Raw genomic sequence first — 24,552 nt, 5'->3', positions numbered from 1 at the left:
ATTATTGCATTAACACATATTTTATTTAAAAAAAATTAAAGGTGCCCTGTTCAACATTAAATTAAATACAACATAAATGCTAATGTGTTAATTTACACGCTTAATGGGAAAGTTGTTTAAAATTAAATCAAATATAACATAAGCTATGGTTTTCATTTAATGTTCACATGGGCACTCTTGCAGTGTAGTTGAACATGAATATAACATAAGGGACTGCTTTAATTTACACTTTTCACAACTGGAAACTTCTGGAAAATTGCAGATCTTTTTTCCTCTGGGAGTTTTGGCAGCGCCTTTCCAGGTGTGTGCTGATTACGATTCAGCGCCACCACATCGGCGACGGCGTAATGCCGCAATTGCAGTTAAAGATGACAAATCCACCGACTGCAGTGCTCATTAGAAAATAGTGTTTTTCATGAAGACAGCGGTTGAGAGCTGGAGGTGGGACGGAATTTGACGGAGGCGGCTGCCTCATGATTCTCTATGCAGGAAAAACCCTGCATGTGCGGAGGAGAGCTGCTGGGTATATTGGGAGAAGGATGCTGAAGATGGAGCTGCCAGGCAAGAGGAAAAGAGGAGGTTTATGGATGTGGTGAGGGAGGACATGCAAGTGGCTGGCGTGACAGAGGAAGATGCAGAGGACAGGAAAAGATGGAAACGGATGATCCGCAGTGGCGACCCCTAACAGGAGCAGCCGAAAGTAGTAGTAGTAGATTACAGCTTTTGAGTCGGGAGCTTCCCCACATAGGGTGTTTATTTTCTTTGGTGTTCAATTTTGGTAGTTAGAGTTGCCACTGACTCGAGAAGATTAGAAAGAGTTGTATTTAGGTCAAGAGTAAGGCTATCGACTGAGCTGGTCAATACAGTGAAAGGAGCCAAGGCCTCTGGCATTCTATCATCAAGTACTCTCAGGGTTGATGGGGCTATATGACGGGTGCTGAACACATCGGTGCCACAGCTATGAGGACAATAAAGTGCCACCTGAAATATGATAAGTAAGTGGTCTGACACGGCAGATGAAAGAGAAGAGATGGTCAAATCAGAAACAACTGCACAACATGCTAGAATCAGATCAAGAATGTTGCCACTGTGATGGGTGGCATCATGCACATACTGAACAAAACCAAAGGTATCAAGAACTGCCAAAAAAGCCTTACAAAGAGGATCGGATGTTTTATTTAGATTGATATTGAAATCATCAAGTTCACTGTTGTCAAACACAACACTCCCCATTATGAGAGTATTGATTTATAGTCTCTGTTACATTTTTTAAAGGTCCTCTGCATTGTATCTCACCTAACCTCCTTGGATCAGTCTCCGTAGTAGTGCACAGACTGTCAAATTTTGGATACGGCTGCCTTCAAGAAATTGATGAGAGTGATGCCATAGCTAATTTGCCAGAAATTCAATTGACCCACTGAGTGTTCACCCATTTAAGTGTAATAGTGGTATAGTAAATGCCTCCTTGCAACACTTTAGTGTAAAGGACTTTGGAAGACTATTTGTACTTCAAAAACCACAAAGAAAAAGTCAGCGTGGCTCAATCAAAACCGCTTTTATTTTGAAGAAAGACAGAGAGAGAGAGAGAGAGAGAGAGAGAGAGAGAGAGAGAGAGAGAGAGAGAGAGAGAGAGAGAGAGAGAGAGAGAGAGAGAGAGAGAGAGAAAGTGAGGAGAGTGTTCTCACTGATTTTGCTATTCAGATTAAATTACACCGGCCATCACAAGGGGTGGGACTGAAAGCCAGAGGATGAACAGAGTGAAGACAGAGGGAAATCACCTGAATATTAATGAATAATTAAATGACTGACCTGCAGGTGTGTGTGTGTGTGTGTGTGTGTGTGTGTGTGTGTGTGTGTGTGTGTGTGTGTGTGTGTGTGTGCGCGTGTGCGTGCGTGCGTGTGTGCGTGTGCGCGCGCGCACACACCCACAATTGTGTGCGTCAGTGATGGTGAGCTGTCTGGTAACAGTTATGTTGCTCTGATATTTCCCAGTCTGGCATTTATAAATGTTGAATGGGAACTTCATAATGGCCTCTACATAGACAGAATATAAGGGAGGCAAAGATGGTATAAGATGGAGTCAGGGATGGAGGGAAATATTTTTTTTAAACAAGGTTTATTTTCAATTTACAAAACACACCCACAACTACTACCCCAACACCACTGCCCACCCACCCTCCCCTTAGACCCATACAACATCCCCCACCACACTCCCATCCCGCCAGGCATGTCACCCAAAATCACATGAATTAAATTAAATTATAACAAAAACCAGCAAAGTAACCAAGTAACAAACATAAAGTAAATGAACAAAAAAAGGAAATAAATAAGCAAAAGGGAAAAGAATAGAAGAATAAGGGTTGAGAACTAGATTATAAGCCCATCAACCCCAGCCACCAACCGAGCATCTAACTCCTCCACAAAATCTAAAAAGGGCTTCCATGTCGAATTGAATTTTGATCTAGATCCTCTCATGGTATATCTAGTCTTTTCTAATTTCAATGACTGCATAACCTCTGCAATCCAACGTGTGGAAGTAGGAGGGCAACTCTCCTTCCATTTGAACAGTATCAATCTCCTCGCTAATAGAGGGGTGTAGGCCAACAGATTTGCCTGAATAGCATTTAAATGTGCACCAGCTGAAATGACCCAAAGATGGCACTCAAAGGAGAAGGTTCAAGTGGGAAATGTAAAATAGTGGCCAAGGCCTCAAAGATGGAATGCCAGTACCGAGTTAGTTTCGTGCAGCACCAGAACATATGTAAGAAACGGGCAGTGGCTTGTGTTAGAAGTGATAGGGGTTATGGCTGCCTTTTTCCCTCTTCTTTTTAATACTTACTTGGACTGGTTTTCATTGAGAAATGATTGGAGGCGTGGTTAAGCAGCGTTTATAAGAGGACGTCACTGAGATGCCGGTACGTCCCCTGGAGTTAGATAATGGCGGCAGTTTGCATGAACATCTCAGGATACGCCACTTTGTAAACGCGGTACAGGTTCACACCATTCTAACTCAAGGACTTTAAAGAAAACCATCTTTCTTTTATTTTTGATGATCCATCCACCATCAACCTAAACTGAACTAAAATACCAAGACGGAGTCCGCCGCTTACAGGAGCTGAGACACACGCGGCAGAGGCCTTGTCAGAGGGATTTGCTAACTGCTAGCCTGCTAGCCCAACTGCTCTATTTCTCTCATCTTGGAAATCAGTCCTTCTTGTTTCTTCCCTCGTTTCCATCTTTTTTACATACTCCAAGTTAGGACTAGTATTGTGTGTTTAACCCTTAACCCCTAGCCCCGAATAGTCTGTAACATTTGTTTGCGCCTGTCATATGTTGGGTCTAAATCTGGGTTGGTTTTGGCCAATTTCTTTTTGCACCAATGAAGGCGGTGCACTACTTTGAACTGGATTACACTATGTCTTGTGCCTATAGAGGAGGAGTGTATCCTACTAGCTCCGACATTTCCTCTGGAATGGACTTTTCCATATTAATCTCCCATCGGTTTTTTATGGGATCAAGTGTTATTTGGACAAAATTATTAATCGCATAATAAAATTAATTTCAAGAATGTGTTCCAATTGGATCTTTGGAAGCAGAACTGGGAAATGATTACATTTAGATCAAGTAAAATCACGAATCTGCAAATATCTAAAAAAAAGTGACTTCAAGGTAAATTGAACTTCGCAGACAGCTGATCAAAAGATGCAGTGTAATCAATAAATGGGTCCTCAAAAGTGAATATTCCATTGAGTCTCCAAAGCTCAAAGGCTCTATCAGAAATAGAGGGGACAAAAAACTGATTTTTTTGTAGTGGAGATACCAATAGGGAGCTCTTTAAATTTGAAAGCCTGTCTAAATTGTTTCCAAATCTTGATAGACTCACATATGACTGGGTTATCAGTAAATTGGGATATACAGTGAGCCCAAGGGAGTGCTGAACAGAAAAGTGAGTGCAAAGATACATGAGAGACAGATGACATCTCAAAGGCTAACCAGCATGGAATTTTGGTGCCTGTGAACTTAGACTGCCAAAAGGAAAGTGCCCTTACATTACATTAGTAATATTGCTGAAAACATGGTAAGGCCATTCCACCAGCTTCACGGGGCTTCTGAATGACCGCTTTGCGTATCTGAGACATATTTCCATTCCAAATAAATGATGAAATAAATTTATCTGGTGAAGAGAAGAATGTCTTTTTAATATAAACTGGTATAGATTGAAAGAGGTATATATCTGGTTAAGATATTAATTTTGGGGCATCCAGGTAGCGTAGCGGTCTATTCCATTGCCTGTCAACACAGGGCTCAGCGGTTCGAATCCCTGTGTTACCCTCGGCTTGGTTGGGTGTCCCTAATGACAGAATTAGCCGTGTCTGCGGGTGGGAAGCCGGATGTGGGTATGTGTCTTGGTCGCTGCACTAGCACCTCCTATGGTTGGTCAGGGTGCCTGTTCAGGGGGAGGGGGAACTGGGGGGAATAGCGTGATCCTCCCACATGCTACGTCCCCCTGGCGAAACTCCTCACTGTCAGGTGAAAAGAAGTGGCTGGTGACTCCACATGTTTTGGAGGAAGCATGTGGTAGTTTGCAGCCCTCCCCGGATCGGCAGAGGGGGTGGAGCAGTGACTGGGATGGCTCGAAAGAGTGGGATAATTGGCTGGATACAATTGGGGAGAAAAAGGGGGGGAAAAAAGATTCATTTTAACTGCATTAATACGACCTGCAGGAGATAGAAGGAGCCCAGACTAGCATTCCAGATCAAGTTTAGTACAGCCTAGCAGAGTTAGAAAGTTACATTTGAAAGATCATTATATCGCCATGTTACAACAATGCCAAGATAAGTAAATTTGTTAGGTGAAATCTTGAACGGAAGAGAGCTAAGCGGACATTTATCTACCATGGAGTTAATTGGGATTAGTTCACATTTATGTAAATTGAGTTTATATCTGGAAAATTTTCCAAAATCCTTCAATAATGTCAAGATCTTAAGGATGCAGATTAAGGGGTCAGATATAAAACCAACAGGTCATCAGCAAAAAATGATACCTTATGTTCTTGGTCTTTATGAATACCACGGATGTTGTGGTCACTACACAGATCTATGTGCCAGAGGTTCTATTGCTATTGCATGGAGCTTAAAGGGCACTGCTGTCTAGTTCCTCTGCCTAACTGGAAAAAGGAAGAGGTTATATCATTTGCACGTATTGAGGCCTTCGGGGACAAGTACAATAATCTGACTCAGGATATAAAATGATCACCGAAACCAAATTTTTTGCAAAATAAAAAAAAATAGTCGTCCCACTTCACCCGGTTGAAAGTCTTTTCTGCGTCAAATGACACCGCCATCTCTGGGGTCTGAGAAGGCTTAGAATAAACAAGATGCAAGTTGCAATGCAGTTCGGTCCGTATCGATGCAATTTCAGACCTCAGAGAAGTTGCCAAAGTGTCTATTTTAGCATTCACTGAAGCGTCCTTTTCTAAACCCTTATCTTACCGGTGTTGATCTACCGAGCTTAGCTCCCTTTTCACCAAGAATCTGATTCACACTCAATGAACATGTTTACATGCACACTAATAAGCCGATCATTATCGGATTTATGGAGTTACCACATTATTCAAGTGGTCATGTAAACAACATAATACAATATACTTTATCGGATAAAGGCCGTTATCGGATTATTAAAAATCCAATAAACACACCAAGCTTTTTGAGCAATATTCAATTTTATTCGGTGCATGTATACCATTAATCTGGTTTATTTCGTTCTTTTACGTTTGCGCATGTATAAAAATGTAAAAAAAAACAAACCCGGATGTTGTCAAAACGCGAGCGGATGCAGTTAATCAAACATGACATCCTTCATCAGATCACACAGTTTCACAAATGCTGGCCAAGACATTCTGAAATTCTCTCTCCATTCCTTATCTGAGAATTCCTTGAGCACCACTCTTTCCCATCAGTCCTTACTCCTCACGCTAATCCAGCAAGCATGAGTTTTAGGTATGAGTGGAGGAAGACGTATGCTGCTTAGACCGATGGCAGATGCTTGCCGTATAAATGCTTCTCGTCGTTTTCTGCTCATATGCAGAACACGAAGGAGAGCAGTATTTTGCACGTTTTGCAACAACATAAGGACAGCCCTGACCGGCGGAGATGCCATGGTGAGCGACGCCATGTTGACAGGAAGTTTTGAAAATAACAGTTTTACATAATGTACAATGAAAGAAATCCAACTATTGACTGAATCATGTAAACCTGTTTTCTTTGATTATCGCATTACTAAAGTGCATGTAAACACGTCAAATTGGATCATTACCATTACCTGATTATTCCCAGTTATTGGTTTATTGTGGTCATGTAAACATGCTCATTGATTTAATACACATTCACATGTCAGAGCTGTTTAGTACACTCAGTAGGCCGACATATAAGCAGTTCCACTCGAGCAACATCAAATAAAGGGTCTTTTAATAATCATAATGATAATAATAATGGATTACATTTGTATAGAGCTTTATCTAGACACCCAAAGCACTTCACATGAAAGGGGGGAAACTCACCTCAACCACCACCAATGTGTAGCAACCACCTGGGTGATGCACAGCAGACGTCTTGTGCCAGAATGCTCACCACACATCAAGCTTGAGGTGAAGAGGGAGGAGTAGTTGAGGTTGGGATTTTTCCCAGGACACCAGGGTAGCCCCTACTCTTTGTGATAATTGCCAAGGGATCTTTACTGACCACAGTGAGTCAGGACCTAGGTTTAACATCTCTTCTGAAGGACAGCATCTCCTACAGCACAGTGTCCCCATCACTCCACTGGAGCATTGAGATTTTTATTAGGACCAGTAGGAAGACTGCCTGTTACTGGCCCACCAACATCACTTCCAGCAGCATCTTAGTTTTCCCAGGAATTTCCCATCCAAGTACTAGCCAAGCCATCCATCGTTCGACAGAGCCAGGGTACATGTTGGTATGGCTGCCACCTCAGTAGTTGCTTTCCAGTGTGGGGAAAAGTATTTCTCATTAATTTACCCCTCTCTGATTTGTAATTGAAATCCAGATATTCAAACCTTCCCACCTTCCTTTCCTATCACAAATCTACCGTGTACGGGATATATAGTTCTATTGAGCTGAATATGGAATAATGATGACTACATTCTTCCATTCTCTATATCACTTCTCTTTGTCTCTGTTTCTATCTGTTTAGATGTGAGTGCCATGGTCATGCAGAACACTGTGACACAAATGTGACTCCCTACCGCTGTCTGTGTCTTCCTGAAAGCCACACAGAGGGACACAATGTGAGTAAGAAATGTCTGGGAGACAAACTATTTTTTTTCTTATATTGTTTCCAAGTGCTCTTAGACAAAATTCTATTCATTTCACCAGAGGGAGTGAGTGGAGACAGAGACATCACAATATTTGTTACTTCTTACATATTTGTCAGGGTTTTTTTATTCCCAATTATCAATATCAACAATGGATCCAGATGTCCTGTATCAGACGACCACACATTCAGATGGGTGTGTGCGCATACACACACAAACACACACAAACACACACACAATCATTCATTCATAGAACATGGAGGAACCCCCTTTGGCTAGAGCTTCCTCATGGTCTTAATTAAGCAGTTTTTTCCTTAACAACATGGAAAGGACTGATGTGATGTGATGAACCACGCACGTGCGCGCACACACACACACACACACACACACAGACACACAGACAACTAATGAAAATCCTACTATCTTTCCCTCTCAGCAGTTGGATGTTTTTCTCATCGTTTTGTCTCATCTAATGTTGCTTTATTCTACTGTGGTCCAGAAATTAATTGGTGTTACGTGCCCTGCTCTTAGGGTACATATACCTGCAGTACTGAGGAGCTTCCCTGTAGAGCGTCTCTGTAGAGCTAACTGTCCTCCTTCACAGGGTATTACAACTCTCAACCTTGCAGTTCAGAGAAAGCTTTGCTGTAAATAAGGCCGAAATCTCATTTTAGACAACAGTGGATATTGTTGATATCTTCTCCTGGATCGCCATCTTGATGTGGTAAGAAGCTTGCATGTACCAATGATCCCAAGAGCTATACTACCCGAAGCTTCGCTCCTGGTAGGGTCACTCTAAGTGGATGGGTCAAGGGGGAGGGTCCAGACAAAGCGCGATCCGCAAAGCCCTCAACGGCGAAACTGGCTGAAGATGTATCCAGGTCACAATGGCAGTGAAGGCAGATGAAGGGCTGGAATACAGGGTGGTCCCCAATCGTCTTGGCTTTCCATGCTGTTGGACTTTGGCTACCTCCTGCCAAGGACCGTGTGGTGGCTTCAGGTGTATCAGCCACTGCACGTAAAAAGCTGTAACGGGGAGTTCGGGTAGCGTAGCGGTCTATTCTATTGCCTACCAACACAGGGATCACTGGATCGAATCCCTGTTTTACCTCCAGCTTGGTCGGGCGTCCCTACAGACACAATTGGCCGTGTTTGCAGGTGGGAAGCCGGATGTGGGTATGGGTCCTGGTTGCTGCACTAGCGCCTCCTCTGGTTGGTTGGTTAGGGCACCTGTTTGGGGGGGGGGGCCTGGGGGGAACCGTGTGATCCTCCCACTTGCTACGTCTCCCTGGTGAAACTCCTCACTGTCAGGTGAAAATAAGCGACTGGCGACTCCACATATATTGGAGGAGGCATGTGGTAGTCTGCAGCCCTCCTCGGATCAGCAGAGGTGGTGGAGCAGCGACCGGGACGGCTTGGAAGGGTGGGTAATTGGCCAGATAAAATTGGGGTGAAAAGGGGGAGGGGGCTGTCATGCACGGGCATCCTCCCATTATGCGGCTCCAGGATCAGCCTCTACGCCAACCTGAAGACCCAGAAGGACCCAAAAGGAGGACAGTCATACTCAATCCCGAGTGACTGCCAATGATGATGATGATTGTTGGTATCCTAAATAAATGATAAATGTTTGCTTTTTTTTATCCGTAACTGACACCTGTCAAGGTTTCCCATAGAAAGGAAATGTGTGACATAGGCATCAGCACATGATATTTTACATTTCCTTGCATTTTCTTGAGTACTGGAAAGTGTCTTTTACTGTATTTAAGGGAGTCTGCCAACAAGCAGTCGCAATGACCTCAACTGACTTGATTTTTTTTTTGGTTGCGAAGGCAAGTATTTAAACATGACTATATTAAATATCACAGCACTAATTAAGCACCATCCTTTTTCTGACATTGTTGTACTTTGAGCAGAAATTACTTAAAAAGGTAGCCCATCTTTCTTATTCATTTTAATGTAGAACTTAAGACCAGAAGCAAGGTGGGACACCAATGAGACAACATAAAAATGAAACGAAAGATTCACCCTTAAACAGAATCATACATTTTTTGTAATATCATCCCTCCATGCACACTCGGTTTTTGTAAAAATCGACAATGACGTTATTGACGGACACTTTTTCAGCTTTTAATTGTTTTCCAGAGTGCTAATGGCATGCAAACAAACATTGGTACCACTGCATTGCACAACATATGCAAATGGCACTTAAAGTTTACTTAAAATTGAATTTAATTCGAATTAAATGTGCCATACTCGAGTTGTGTTTTCTCTTACAAAATAGCAAGATAACATGCTTACTGGCTAGTGTCCTGGAGCAATGGGAATCACATTAGCAATGCCTCAAGTCAGTCAGTAGCAAGAAGTTCAATACGTCTGACTGTATGACTGTCCTACCGAGTTCCACGAAGGGACAACCTGCATTATTCACTGCTTACTTATGTATCATTTATGTACCCGCCTCATCGTGTGTGTGTGTGTGTGTGTGTGTGTGTGTGTGTGTGTGTGTGTGTGTGTCTTAAAACAGAAGCCACCACTGGAGCAAAGCAGAAGCCACCTGCTATTGCTCATCACTAGCTTTACCTTTTTTGTATGACAAATGTGCAAACGTGCATACCCACACACACACACACACGTGTGCACACAGTCTCTTTTTCCATTCTATTCCTGCTTTTCTTCCACTTTGTCTCTTTCTTACATACACCCAATATCTGTCCTTTTATTACACTACATCTCCTTCCGTCTCATATCGCTTTATCCAGTTTTCTCTCTCCCTTTTCCATCCTTTTCTCATGGGTTTCTGTTTAAATAATGTCTCAAATCGACTAGAACAATGACATTCCCTCAGCATGCATCACTAATCAGGTCTATTCCTCTGTTTGTCTTTCTGTTCATTTCACACAGCCCATGTCTCAGCTCTCCCTCACCCCTTTATCTGCTCTTATTTTCTCTTTCTTTCTCGGTAATTTCATCCCACATCTCTCGCTCTCGTTTTTTTCTTGCTCTTTGAATGTCTTTCTCTCACACACTATTTAGGCTTGTAAATTAGTGTATGCTAACAGATTGTGGTGGGAACAAGCAATGTATACACAACAACATGAACTGCAAGGGTCTGTGTGCTCTGCGTATTTGTGTGGGTATGTGTTTGTCTTTTCATGTGTGTGTGTGCGCGCGCGCGCATGCATGCGTGCGTGTGCGCATGCATTTGTGCCATGGAGATTCTTTTAAAAACAACACTAATTCCTCTTTGAAGAGAACCACACTCTAATGAAAGACATTGGTATGTTAACTGTGTACAAGTGTGTGCGTGTATGTGTGCGCGCGCACACACACTGGCCCTTGTGGTACCTCTCAATCCACGTGTGTCTGTGTGCAAGTGTATCTCTGTGGATGTCTACCAGTGTGTGCATGCACACCCATGTGTGTTTCTCTTTGTGTGAATGTACATAGACACACTCCTCCCCACTTTCCCCTCAAACCTGTCCGTGACTTCTCTGAGTGAATATTCAGGGCCTTTCTTCTGTCTGTGTAATATTGGAGCATAAAGGGCTGTGGGGAATATTAGCGATTAATATTGCATGTGTTCTGTTGACTTGGATAGGCCTAGCGCCGTGACGGATGTTATACTAATCTGCAGAATTTCCACAGTGACATTAAAGTGACAGAAATGCTCAGACATGTGTCAGGATGATCAACGGGGGCCTTGGAAGACACACACTTAAACACACATTTAAACTCGCACGCACACACACACACACACACGGTTTGTTTCTCTTTACTTGTGGGGACCCCTCATTGAATACATCGAGTTCCCCAGCCCTTAACCCTAACCTTAACCAGTATAGCTATATGCCTAACCTTAAGCCTTACCCTAATTTTAATGTAATCATAATTCTAACCTTAACCATAAACCCACGTTCGTACCCTAATATAGACCCTTTTCCTCATGGGGACCTATAAAATGTCCCCACAAGGTTGGTGGTTTCTGCAAACTCACACACACACACACACCGAAACTCTTTTAATTCTTTTTAATTTGCACTCTGTGTCAATTTTGATCTATCATTCTGTCAATCTATCTCTCGATCTCTCTCTCAACAATTGATTGACTCAGTCATATTTTAACAATGTTTCATATATTGTATTGTGCATATCAAGTCATGCATTGGTATTGTCTTTTTTCTTTCATCCATGCAGAGTCCGGTTTTTCCTCTACCCCCTACGTTTTTTTCAAATGACTGATCAATTCTTTCTCAGTGCAAATAGCACATGTTTCCTTGGACTCTTAATGGTTTCCTGTACCAGGGTTACAGAAGCAAAGTAAACCAAATATATGTCATTGTTATTATCCATGATATCATCACTGCACCCTATTCTTTCAGTCAGTGCACTATCACAGAACTCACTCTTGGGCAAAGAGATAGTTAAACCGGGTTGTTTAGTTGGAGGTTGACTTTTAGATATTCGCCATGAGTTTTGTATTTGTGAAGTCAAAGAGGCACAGTAGACTTGACATTTGTGAGTGGATTGAGCACCTCATTCTCCCCCTTGACCGAGGAGGAAGTCTCCAAGCTTTTGCTGGACTCTCATCCCACTGCCTGTCTGCTAGACCGATACCACCCAACCTCCTACAGACCATTTCCCCTGCACTTAACCCCGCAGTCACACATATTATCAACTCCTTGCTTACAATAGGTGTGTTCCTCACTGCATTTAAGCAAGCTCGGGTCAACCCATTGCTCAAAAGAACCTACATTCAACCCAGCCCAGGTTGAAAACTACAGACTGGTTTCAATCCCACCTTTTCTATCAAAAATACTTGAGCGCACGGTCTTTAACCAAGTCTCTGAATTTCTTTGTGATAATAATCTGTGCGATCTGAATCAGTCTGGCTTTAAGCAGGGTCACTCTACCGAGACTGCACTCCTGTCAGTAATGGAATAAATGTGTTTGGCTGCTGGTCAGTCCTCAGCTTTATTGCTGCTAGATCTGTCAGCGGGCCTTGACACAGTTAACCACCAAACCATCCTTTCCACACTTACTGAGCTTGATATCTCAGGATCTGCCCTCTGCTGGTTCATGTCCTTCCTCTCAGGGAGATCTTTTAGAGTAACTTGGAGGGGATAAGTGTCCAAATCTTATCAACAGGGGTGCCTCAAGGGTTAGTGCTTGGTCCCCTCCTCTTCTCAATATACATCACCTCACTTGGTACAATCGTGCACTCCCATGGTTTCCCATACCATTGCTATGCCCAGCTCTTACCCAGCTCTTCCTATCATTCTCGCCAGATGACCTCACAGTTTCGGCATGGATATCATCATGTCTTACTGATAGATCTGCATGGATGACAGAATGCCATCTTCAGCTTGACCTATCTAAGACTGAGCTCCTTGTCATTCCAGCTAGTCCATCCTTACAACAACAGATCAATATCAAGCTTGGATCAACCCAACTCATGCCCACAAAGTCTGCCCGAAACCTGGGTGTCATGATCAATGACCAACTAACCTTTAAGGTTCACATGGCCTTGATTGCTCGGTCATGCCGATTTGTTCTGTACAACATCAGGAAAAGTAGACTCTACCTGTCTGAGCATTCAGCACAACTCCTGGTACAGGCTCTTGTAATATCATGTATTGACTACTGCAACTCCTTACTGGCAGGTCTTCCTGCATGCACTTTGAAACCTCTACAAATGATCCAGAATGTGGCAGCACATCTGGTCTTCAACCAACCCAAAACAGCACATTTCACTCCACTGTTCATATTCCTCCACTGGCTCCCAGCAGCTGCCCGCATCAAATTCAAAACCTTGATGCTTGCTTACAAAACAGCAACTAAAACGGCTCCTGCCTACCTCAACTCCCTCATTCAGGTCTACACTCAGCCCTGCTCACTACAATGAAAGGCAACTGGCACTTCCGCCACAACATTGCCCTAAGTCACTAGCCAGACTCTTCTCTTCTGTAGTTCCCTAGTGGTGGAACAAGTTACTAAACTCCATTCGATCCGCTGAATCCCTCTCCATCTTCAAGGAGAAGCTAAAGACTTAGCTCTTTCTCGAACACCTCCACACCTGATTGTATTAATATAAAAAAAAATTTTTATTTTGCTTCTCTGCACCCAATGCATTGCCTTTGTGCACTGCATTTTGACACCCATGTCCTGTTGGACTTGAACCTAGTTTTTTGGCACTTGCATTGTCACCTCCTGATTAGATCCTTGCTTGTGTTGTATTAACTCTCATTTGTACGTCGCTTTGGATAAAAGTGTCTGCTAAATGAAATTGTAACATCAGAATCAGAAACACTTTATTTGTCATTTCATTTCATGCACTTGCACACATGAAATGAAATGAAACATCATTTCCCCCAGCCCACAGCAGTGCAACACAAAGACAAAAACACATTTAAAAAAAACTACAAGAACACATGTATCCAAACTAACACATATATCTAAAAAAATTAAAAATAAAATAAAATCACTGTCCAGGAGCACAAACACCAGCCAGAATGACTGTCAGAACTGCTGGTCTGCACGGTCTAGCAGTTAGCTTAGCCTGCCCCGCTTCTGTGTCCTGTCAAACCGCCCTCGGTGTTTCCTCTTCAGGCGCAGCTCCAGTCAGGATCGTGTTCCTTGGGCCAAGAGTTGTATGTGTGTGTGTGGGTGTAGAATTAGACATACTTAAGTATATAATGTGTGTGTGTGTGTGTGTGTGAGAGAGAGAGAGAGAGAGAGAGAGAGAGAGAGAGAGAGAGAGAGAGAGAGAGAGAGAGAGAGAGAGAGAGAGAGAGAGAGAGAGAGATGGCTAGTGATGTTAAAAAGGGATCCATTATCCTGGTAGTTCAAACCTGATGCAGCAGCAGATTTTCACCTAGGCAAGAGCTAACTGTGTTTGCTCAGGAAACGCACACACACACACACACCCATACATGGTCATATGCAAGCATGCAAACACTTGTGCCATGACATACAAGCATACAAACACCAGTGCCACAACCTTTCCAGTGAAAGCGTGAAATTGGTCATGACATAAAGGATCGGCTGAGCTGCCGCTGAACTTCAACTACATGCCCCCCCCAACACACACACACACAAAGATTGAATGAATATCAACATATCCATTAGTGTAGTCTCTGTGCTCAGCAGGTTTTGTCTGAACACTCAGACTGAAGATGTTTTTCTCTTGCAAACCCCCAACTAGCTGGAAAATCACAAGCATTTGCTTCAGTATCACTTTTACACAAATACATAAAGTTATTATCCAAGATGTGTAATTTTTGTTGTATGTTAACATGAATAAATCAATATTCAGGTTTTGAACAAATTTTGAATTGCAAATATCTGGAAACCCATGGACACAATTAATACTTTTATTCATTTCCACGCAATATACATTTTATGTAGCGTCCCACTGCCACTTGATACTTTGATATTTGTTGTTCGGAGTGGTATTCTTCAGCTTTATGGTAATATGACATTGTTCACGGTCACGCTGCCCTGTCAGTATCAGCATACATCATACTGAGTATCAAACAGAACCTTCACATCCAATTTAGAATTTAATGTCATATTATTATGAACATAGATGTGTAGCAACTGTGGTGTTAAATTCAGTGTGTGGCATGTGACAAAGAAAAAAAAAGTGTTTTTTTCCCCCAAATGTCACAAGGCAATTTAGCAACTGATAAAACTCCTGGTTCTGTAGAGAACCTAGGTTCTATGAGCTACGGAGTAGTGCTATATTTACATATTGCCCTCTGACCTCGCCTCTGGCGACGCTAGGCTCTGAAATTCACCGCTCATGCGACAGCATCCCCTAAGCCCCACCCACAACTGCACTTGACATGCGTCACCACATCACTCGTCAGTTCGATCCACCAAAGCTCCTTCAAGGGACCTCAGCAGGCGAGCAGGAAAATATAGCACTACTCCGTAGCTCATAGAACCTAGGTTCTCTACAGAACCAGGAGTTCTATTATCGCTACTCCGTAGTGCTATATTTACATATTGCCCCAACTACGGAGTAGCGGCGGACTAATGCCCGTCGCCTGCCACCCGCACTGAGGACAATAAGGGGAACAACACCTCACACCCAGTACTCAAATCCCCCCTTTGGCCGGCTAGTATATCGTAGAGGGGAGGCTCGCATAAGGGGGCGGGAAAAAAGAGAAAAGGGAACGTAACCGTTCCAACTTTCCATATACATATACACATAGGCTATAGCCTATATATAATATTCTTTTTTTTTTTTCATTTTATTTTAAATGAACTATGTACAAACGTCCGCGCTCCCGACGGGAGACACTTGCGTATGGCCGGAGCGCATTACGCATCAGTGCGCCTCGCTGTGCCAAGCACAGCACCGGTCACTGTCATAGCAGACTGGTCAGTTAAGTAATGATTAATGAACGAATGTAGCGAAGACCACATTGCCGTTGACATAATAGACTCCATCGCCACACCAGCATAGAGAGCCACCGAAGCGGCTGTGCCCCTCGTGGAGTGCGCTTTAAACCTGGGTACTCCTCTACCAGCCCCCATATAGGCTTGGGAGATCCCGGAGCAAATCCGATGAGAAAGCCTCTGGCTAGACAGCGCCTCTCCTTTCCTGCCCGTCGCCCCGTAGTAGACAAGGACCTGTTTAGTCTTTCTGAAAGGACCAGTGCGCTCCAGGTAAACCCGTAGCGCACGAACCGGGCAGAGGAGATGGAGCCTCCTCTCCTCCTCTGAAGAGGGAGAGGGATAAAAGGCCGACAACACCAATGGCAACCGCTGGTAACGCGCGGTGACATGTTTCGGACGAAACGACGGATTCGGGTAGACTATCACCTTTGGACTGTCCGCAGCAAATTCGATGCCCTCCGTGGAGAGCGTGCACAGTTCGCTGACCCTAACCAAAGACACCAGGGCCAGCAGGAGCACCACCTTGGCTGACAGCCACTTAACGTCAGCCGATTCCAAAGGCTCGAATGGCGCAGAACACAACGCCGACAGAACCAGGGATAAATCCCAAGTGGCCATACGGTCGTTCCGAACACCCTGCCTGTTCCTCACCCCCTTGAGGAACGCCACCATACGGGGGTGAGAGAAGACAGTGTCGCCACCCAGCCTAGGCATAAAGGCTGAGATCGCTGCCAAGTACCCCTTCATCGTTTTGTAGGCTAAATTGTCAGTCGATCTCTTGTATTCCAAGAACCCCGCAACGTGGGCCAAGGATGCAGACAGAGGTTCCACACCTTCTCCCATGCACCACCTAGCAAAAACTCTCCACTTGGAGTCGTATTGCGCCGATGTGCTCGGAGCGTGCGTGGCTTGTATAGTGGCCACCGAGGCCTCATCAAAGCCCTCCTCTCTCAGCCTGGCCCTCTCAGAAGCCAGGCCGCCAGTTGGAACCCCGCTAGAAGAGGCTCCTGTTGGATAATCCCGTCTGCCTGCGTCAGAGCGTCCAGCCACATCGGGAGGAGGAACTGTGGCGTGTGCACCATGGAAACCATGTTCGGAAACCACGGCGCGCCTGGGTTGTTGAGAGCCACCAGGATCACCGACGCGCCCGTGCATCTGATCCGTTCCACCACCGCCGGTATCAGACCCAGAGGGGGAAAAGCATAGAGCAGCTCACGTGGCCACGGCTCGATGCCCTGCACATTCACCCCCATAGGCGGGTTGTCGTTCGGGCAGAGCGAATACCATCGTGCACATTTGGCGTTCCTCTTGGACACAAACAAGTCCACCTGCGCCACTCCGAACCTCGCCCAGATCATCTCCACGGTAAGAGGATTGAGGGACCAGTTGTCCCAGCTGGGCCCGCCGCGCGACATGATGTCCGCTGCCTCGTTCTGGCTGCCAGGCACATGAACTGCCCGAATGGACTGCGTGTTCTGATGCACCCAACTCCACAGGTCGTAGGCTAACGCACGGCACGCAGCCGACCGCGTCCCGCCCTGCCTGTTGATATACGCCACCGTAGTGGTACTGTCCGACCTGACCAGAATGTGTCGATGTCGTAGGAGAGGAGCAAAATGACGCACCGCCAACAGCACTGCCTCCAGCTCCAGCGCGTTGATGTGCACATTGTGACTCATGGGCCATACTCCTCTGATTGTGCCGTGGCCACAGATCGCACCCCAACCTCCCAGGGATGCGTCCGTGAATAGAATCACCTCCTCCGATCTGGGTCCGAGGGGAACCCCAACCCTGGATCCGCAGGCCTCTGCCCAGTGATCCAGGTCCAAGCTCACCCCCTCCGGGACCACTAACCTGTGCCGTTGGCACAGCCGGCGGAATCGGCCCCCTCGAATAAGCCAACACTGGAGTCTCCTCATAAAAAGCAGACCCAGAGGCACCACCTGGTGAGCAGAGGACATGATTTCCAGGAGCCGACGCAGTTGACCTACTGTCACCGACAGGCCCGGGGCAAAACTGGCAAGAAGGTCCTCTAACCCCTGCCACCGCTCCTCCGAGACGGAAGCCAGCATCCTCCCTGAGTCCAACGCTAATCCCAGATAGGTGGTTTCGCATGACGGCCAGGGAGCGCTCTTCTTCCAGTTTACCGTGAGACCCAGGTCTGACAAGTGCGAGACCAGGCGACTCGTGCATTCCATAGCCAGCCGGGGATCTGGGGCTATCAGAAGCAGATCGTCCAAGTAGTAGGCTATAACGTAACCCTGGGCGAATAGCGGAGTGAGAGCCGCCTTGACCCACATCGAAAAGACCCGTGGGGCCAAACTGTAGCCGAACGGGAGGACTTTGTACTTGTAACAAGTTCCCTGAAACGCGAACCTGAGATATTTCCAGTGGTGACCCACTATCGGGACATGGAAATATGCGTCCTTGAGGTCCACAGATGTGAACCAGGCTCAGCTCGATATCGTGGCTAGGAGCTGGGGGACCGTCAGCATGTGGAATGATTCTTTGGGCACCCAAGTATTGAACCATTTCAGATCTAGAATCGGCCGCATGCCCCCCGATTTCTTGGGCACGAGGAAATACCTCGAATAAACCCCTATTTCCTCTGTGCCTCTCTCCACCACCTGTATCACGTCTTTGGACAGCATCTCCAATATTTCCTGCCGCAACACCTCTGCTTTGGCAGGTGAATAGATCAGCGTCTGACGTATGCCCGTGTAAGGGGGAGGACTCTGCTCGAACCGAATCTCGTGCCCATGCCTGACCGTCCAGAGGGTCCACTCTGGGACACCTGGCAGCGCCTGCCAGCGTGCGTAATGGGGAGACAGAGGGCGCGTGATGCGTTGTGTCTGGCTGTCGAGAAATAGGCTGTATCGCTGCCATTCCGGTCCAACCTCCGAGCTCTCCACGGAAGTGTTGAGAGGCTCCCAAGGCGGACCGCGTCCCATATGGGGAGCGAATATGTGCAGGATTTTGCCCAACCGAAGGTGGGAGCGCGGAAAAATCAGCATCAGCATGGGCGCGCCCAGCACCCTCTCCGACTGGCCACAGACAGCGAGTCATGCGCTCCGGTAACCCTGCTTTACGCACGGAAAAACCCAGCGCATAACTCTGGACGCCTGTCTGATGGGATAAACTAATTTCATTCCCATCTGACAGCTCATGATTATCCGAGACAGGCATAGATATAGAGTTCAACAACCCATAACCTTGTGTACGGTTTGAAACAGAACTGATCTCAGCGGTATAATTCACATAGCCTACACCCTGTGAAGCTAGTGAACCCGTTGCCATATCTGGAACATCTTCGTTTCTTCTGACTTGCTTGCAGAGTCCGGTGGCATGTGACACAACATTACTCACTACACCATGTGCGTGTGGAATAAAAGTAGCATCGACATCACCAACATTATATGACAGACCACCCACCGTAGAATAATCTACAGACGAGGAACACGAAGGATAAAATGCAGAACTGAAATCTTTATTCATCAACATGTTCCCCTCATTGCATGGTAAAACCTTGCCACCAGTGGCCATAACATCAATACCTGCAATGTTCGAACAGGGGGTGTGGGGGTCTGTCGCGCACCGTCAGCGGCGGCGCGGATCTCCCGAGCTGGCACCCCTGGTCTGGTGCTCATACTTCCGCTTCACGTCAGGCTGAGGACCACCCGCGCCGCCTCCGCCAGCGTGGTGGGACTGACTTTGAGCCCCAGGGGCTGGCGCGGGGCCAGCCGACTGGCTCTTGTCGTATTTCTTGCGGCGCTTCGAGGCTCGACCTCGCCCCCCCTGTGGCTGGGGGCTTCGGAGAGCCTTGAGTGCGTGCCGGAGGCTGCGCGGGACCCTTCTCTTTGAAGGTCTTAGCCAGCAGCTCTGCGTTGGCCAGGTCGTGACGGATCTTTTCCAGTGCTGGCTCATCCACACCGAAAAGGCCGTCCGTGTTGATGGGGAGCTTGCGGATCATCTTAACGACCCCGTCATCCAAGCGACAGTCCTTCGTCCAGAACTCGCGCCTCAGCAGGACTGAGGAGGACAGAGCTGCACCCAGGTTCACTACGGCATCACGGAGGAACGTGCCGATGATCTGAGAAGCCCTCCAAGCCTTGTCCAGGCGTGAGGCATCGGTGTCGTCATCCCCCTGGCTCTCACTGTCTACCGACCGTGCCAGATGACCAGCTGCCAGACCAGCTGTGGAGATGGCCGCTGCGGAGCAGAGAACACTAAACCAGATTTGGCGCGCGTGGTCATCCATGGACGCTATGTCTGGCGAGGGATGTTTGCTCTTCATCGCCGCCTCCTTGCTCTCCGGTTCGCGTAGCTTACCAGGGTAGAGCCGGGGAAAAAGAAATTTCTCCACAGTGGGGGGCGGCATAGAAGCAGGAGACCAGCCGGTAACCGTCAGGTGGCTCTTGGTGTTCACTTTAACAGTGGAGCGCACCTTCTCTGGTTCCGGCCATGTGGCTTTGATGGACTCCGTGATGGGGGGGAAGGGCGGAATGTGCTTATGGTCTTGCGCACCTCCACCGAGGCAGAGAACGCCTGATCCATTCCGGGCGTCACCGAGGCATGGACTGGGGCAACCCTTGTGGTCCCCGTCGAAGCCAAGGCCCTCTCGAGGAAAAAAGGGAAAAAGTCGTCGAACTTTGCCTCCTCCTTGGACCCTTCCTCAGGGACTTGGTAGGAGCAAGATCCGCCATCTTTGCGGAACCGCCGGTGGGCAGCGATATTATGAACCCTACATAGCCCTCGCCAAAATCCCGTACCCTGTCCCAAATCTCGCGAACGGACGCCGGATTTCCGCTGCGTTGCTAAGGAAACAATCAACTATCAACTCGGTGCGAAGCAAAGCTAACGTTAGCTACCTTCAATTTTGTAATTTTGTATTTTTCGCAATTTTGGACAGCTGGCTGCTTTTGTAATTTTGGACTGCTGGCTGTCAACAACAGAACGGAGGTAAGGGGTGAAGTATCCTATGCTCAAACGTGGAGCAAGCAAAGATTGAGTTAAAAACGTTAATGTTGATTGTGGATAACTTAGACAGGTTAAATTGTGGGTGTACAGCGTTTCCTTGATGAGCGCTAACCCCATAACAACATATTTTCGCGTTGCTACGGTGGCGCACACGTGACAAAGCCAGAAACGGGATTTTGGCGAGGCCTATGTAGGGTTCATAATATCGCCGGTGGGCACATGTGGTCCTGGCTCCCAGGAAGCACAGCAGAAACCAACGAGCCCGGCCGGGGAGGGATCTCAATCACACCGGCACCAACCTGAGTGGAAAAGGCGTGTGAAACCCAGCTCGTCCGTCGACTGAGCAGCCATGAAGCGCACACCATGCATGGTGGCGCCTCTAGGCTAGCTGCAGTCTCCCGAACATGAGCCATGCTAGGATGGTCACTGCAAAAAGGATGGAAATCGTCAGCGTCCTTCTTCCTGTGGCAACAACTATAAAACTCGGCGAAAAGAACATCGACATCGACGTTAACACCAGCCGTAGTGACGGAGAAAACCGCACTATTGTCAAAATAGAGAAAATAGCTAAGCTAGCTAGCAATGAAGAAAAAACCCGCAACAGAGCTCAGCGCGACACGTCGAAGGAGGCTCTAGTCGAACTGACGAGTGATGTGGTGACGCATGTCAAGTGCAGTTGTGGGCGGGGCTTAGGGGATGCTGTCGCATGAGCGGTGAATTTCAGAGCCTAGCGTCGCCAGAGGCGAGGTCAGAGGGCAATATGTAAATATAGCACTACAGAGTAGCGATAATAGAACCATATACGTATGTTGTATTGATATTGCAGTCAGTGGAAAAAGTAAATTAATCTTAGTATCTTAAAAGTGACTTTTCAAGCTAATATTTTTGCAGGGAACAGCAGTAGACTAAAAGAAAAAAAATCTGTATGGGCATTGCGATAGTTTATACAGTATTGAATCTTTAAGGTTAGTTGGACACATTCAGTCATTTAAAAACCATTTTGAATCAAAAACCTGTGAATTTATTCAGAATTGAGTGCACGCTTTCCTTTAATTTCTACCGGGTCTGTGTGCAGCAGATGCAGCTCCATGAAAATCTTTTGTCTGAAGGGAAGCGTGTGTACTCTGCTCTTAACTCCCATGCACCAGTCCCAGGCCTAATTAACAGGCGGGGAGAGAGAGAAGGTAACGCAATGCTGAAAGAAAAGAAAGAAGAGAACAGAGGAAAGAAAAAAAGATGCTCTTTTTCATTTGCTATGGTAATATTTCCCCGTCACATATTCACCATGGATATGAGAACAAGGAGATTGGAGACGGTGGGAGGAGTGGGGGGGGGTGTACGTAACAAGCTCTTTTTGAGAAACGGAGACAGAAGAGGAGGGGTGCATAGAGAAAGATGGAAGGATGCATGGAGAGATAAAGTTGAAATATGGACGGAAAGAGGGAATGGGGGAGGGATGAAATGGAGGGATGGGGTAGAGGGAGAAGAGGGGAACGGAGTGAGGGAGAGGAGCGAAGGAGGGAGGGAAAATAGGTATTGAGGAATTTCTCTGGGAAGTGTGCAAGGAAAAGCACCTTTGATATGTGAACTGTTTTAGAGCCGAGTGTGACAGACAAGCAGGCAGACAGACAGATACTATGTAGAGAAAAAGCCAGAGGAGAGGCTGCGTAGACAGACACTCTTGCAGGCAGACAGATAGATAGGTAGGATGAAAAATATAGAGGTAGGCCAGTACACTAACAGACACTCGGACAGATGAGCAGTTATACACAACACGGAGCATGCAAATGATGCTCTTAACAGTCTAGCGTTCCTCCTGTGGAATTAAATCTCCCAAGGCGCTCTCCTCTTTCTTTGTGTGTGTATATGTGTGTGTATGAATATATGTGTGTGTGTGTGTGTGTGTGTGTACTAGATTGCTTTTGCACAGGTTTGTGCCTGCTTTTGAGTTCGTACATGCTTTGTTTTTGGTATGTCCATGCGTGTTTGTTGCCTACAGAGAATGTCCTGCTACCTCCTAAGATCCTGTTAATAATCACCCAACGGGGAAGAACACCACAGTCTCTCCACACACTCAAACATACATGTCTGTTTGAAATCAGTTAATTCTTCTTTCAGACGAGTAGCAATCCATCCTGTTTTCTCAGTATTCAGTTGCACACAACCTCCATAGCAAGAAAACTGCCATTACTGTTGCAGGCAATTAAAAGCAAAAATAAAACTAGAATTTTTAATGACGGTGTTTCTATTAGAACTGCCTTAAATGGCAAAATAACCATACTATTAAAAGTGCCATAAGGGGCTGATGCTTGTTGTCATTTTTATTGATACTTGTGTTTGTCCTTGTGCATTCATTTGCCCGTGTGTGTGTGTGTGTGTGTGTGTGTGTGTGTGTGTGTGTGTGTGTGTGTGTGTGTGTGGTCCTGGGCCTTGTCTAATGAAATAGCATCATAGCTAGGTGTTAGCCTTTGGTCTGTGCTATGTTGGCAGGCTGACACACATTGTATTATCCTTCTTTCTTTTCTATCCGTTCCTTTCCACAGATTTTGTTTACTCATACACCAACTGTGTTGAATATCTCCTCTACACTCTTACTCTTACAGTCCCTGAGTTTCTGTCTTTGTCCCTCTTCCTGTCTTTCTTTCACTCTCTGTCCAACCCCCACCCCATCCCACCACCACCCCCCTTGTGTATGATAGAATCGTTTTTTTTTTTTGTTTTTTTTTGCTTGGCTCCCTTTTTTTCTCCTTCCTATCTCTTTTTTTCTCTGGTAGAGTGAATACCCCCCCCCATCCCCTCCACCCTCTGTGTCATACATAATAGGCCCAGAACAGGTCTGCATGTGTCACACACGGGAGGAACTCCTGTGTTTTTTAATACATTTTTAATCCTGCCATTTGATGCCCCCCTTGTCCGCCATAATTTGTACTGACTGCTGAACAAAATCAAAGGGTCTGTACTCGCTGCCTCTCGCCTCTGCTGCTCACTACTACAGAAAAATGCTTTTTTTCCCCTTCCCAACCCACCCCACCCCATACACCGTGATGTGTTTATTTTGACATGAAAGAGGGCCTGTGTGAGAGACTGGGCTGTTGCTAGTCACTCTTCATTATCAGATTTTCCTATGTTACCCATGCACGCATGCGTGTGTGTGTTTTGATATACTCATTTTCCTTATATGAATAATTATGTTTTCTATTTAGTTAATGTATATTATTCTGTCCTCTCTGTAGATTTAAACTGACTATTGCTCTATCCCATTCAATTTCTCCCTTTCTCTTACTCCCTGTATAGTATGTGAGTGTGCATACACACATAATATTGCAAATGCGTACATTTAACTTGTGAAAGAATGTTTTCAGAAAATATAATTTAATTCACTACAGTACATAATTTATTAGGTATTCTCTGTACAAAGTGCCTTCAATAGTACTGTCTTAAGCTTGTCCTTGATATTTTGTCAGTGCGTTTAGCTGTTTGCTTTTATGTTTGTGTCCATCTATACATGGTCAATGAGGGCCCATAACAGTATTTTTGGATATTGCAAAGACATCGGTTTTGTTGGCCCTCTCATCAGAAACATAACAAACTTGGGGTAAAGTTGTCAACACTTGATGAGTGGAAAAATCACTGTGCCAGCTGAGCCAATGTTATCCGCTGGAGAGGAGTTTTGCCCAATGTAGTAGCGGGCGCCTCCTAGTGTCGCAGACTGCTCAGATTTTCTACCTTGCCACTGTGCTCAAAGTTCAAATTATTTGAACGTCAACCCTGTTTGCCATTGACCTTTCAAAATATGTCCAATCACAATACAACTTTGTGTAATGGACAACGGCTATGGCTCA

The 24,552-nt window shown here is 45.8% G+C and overlaps 1 protein-coding gene across 1 annotated transcript in view; it reads left to right on the top strand.

Annotated features, from left to right (window-relative positions):
* ush2a (Usher syndrome 2A (autosomal recessive, mild)) overlaps positions 1 to 24,552 on the top strand; it is a 577,949-nt gene that overhangs the window by 128,007 nt on the left and 425,390 nt on the right. Inside the window, 1 exon segment of the mRNA XM_056279331.1 lies at positions 7,210 to 7,303. Within this exon segment, the coding sequence (XP_056135306.1) occupies positions 7,210 to 7,303 (94 nt within the window).

This window comes from Lampris incognitus, chromosome 4, assembly GCF_029633865.1.
Source record: "Lampris incognitus isolate fLamInc1 chromosome 4, fLamInc1.hap2, whole genome shotgun sequence".
NCBI lineage: Eukaryota > Metazoa > Chordata > Actinopteri > Lampriformes > Lampridae > Lampris > Lampris incognitus.
Note: the sequence above shows the minus strand (reverse complement) of the source record. Positions and strands in the feature narration are given on the sequence as shown.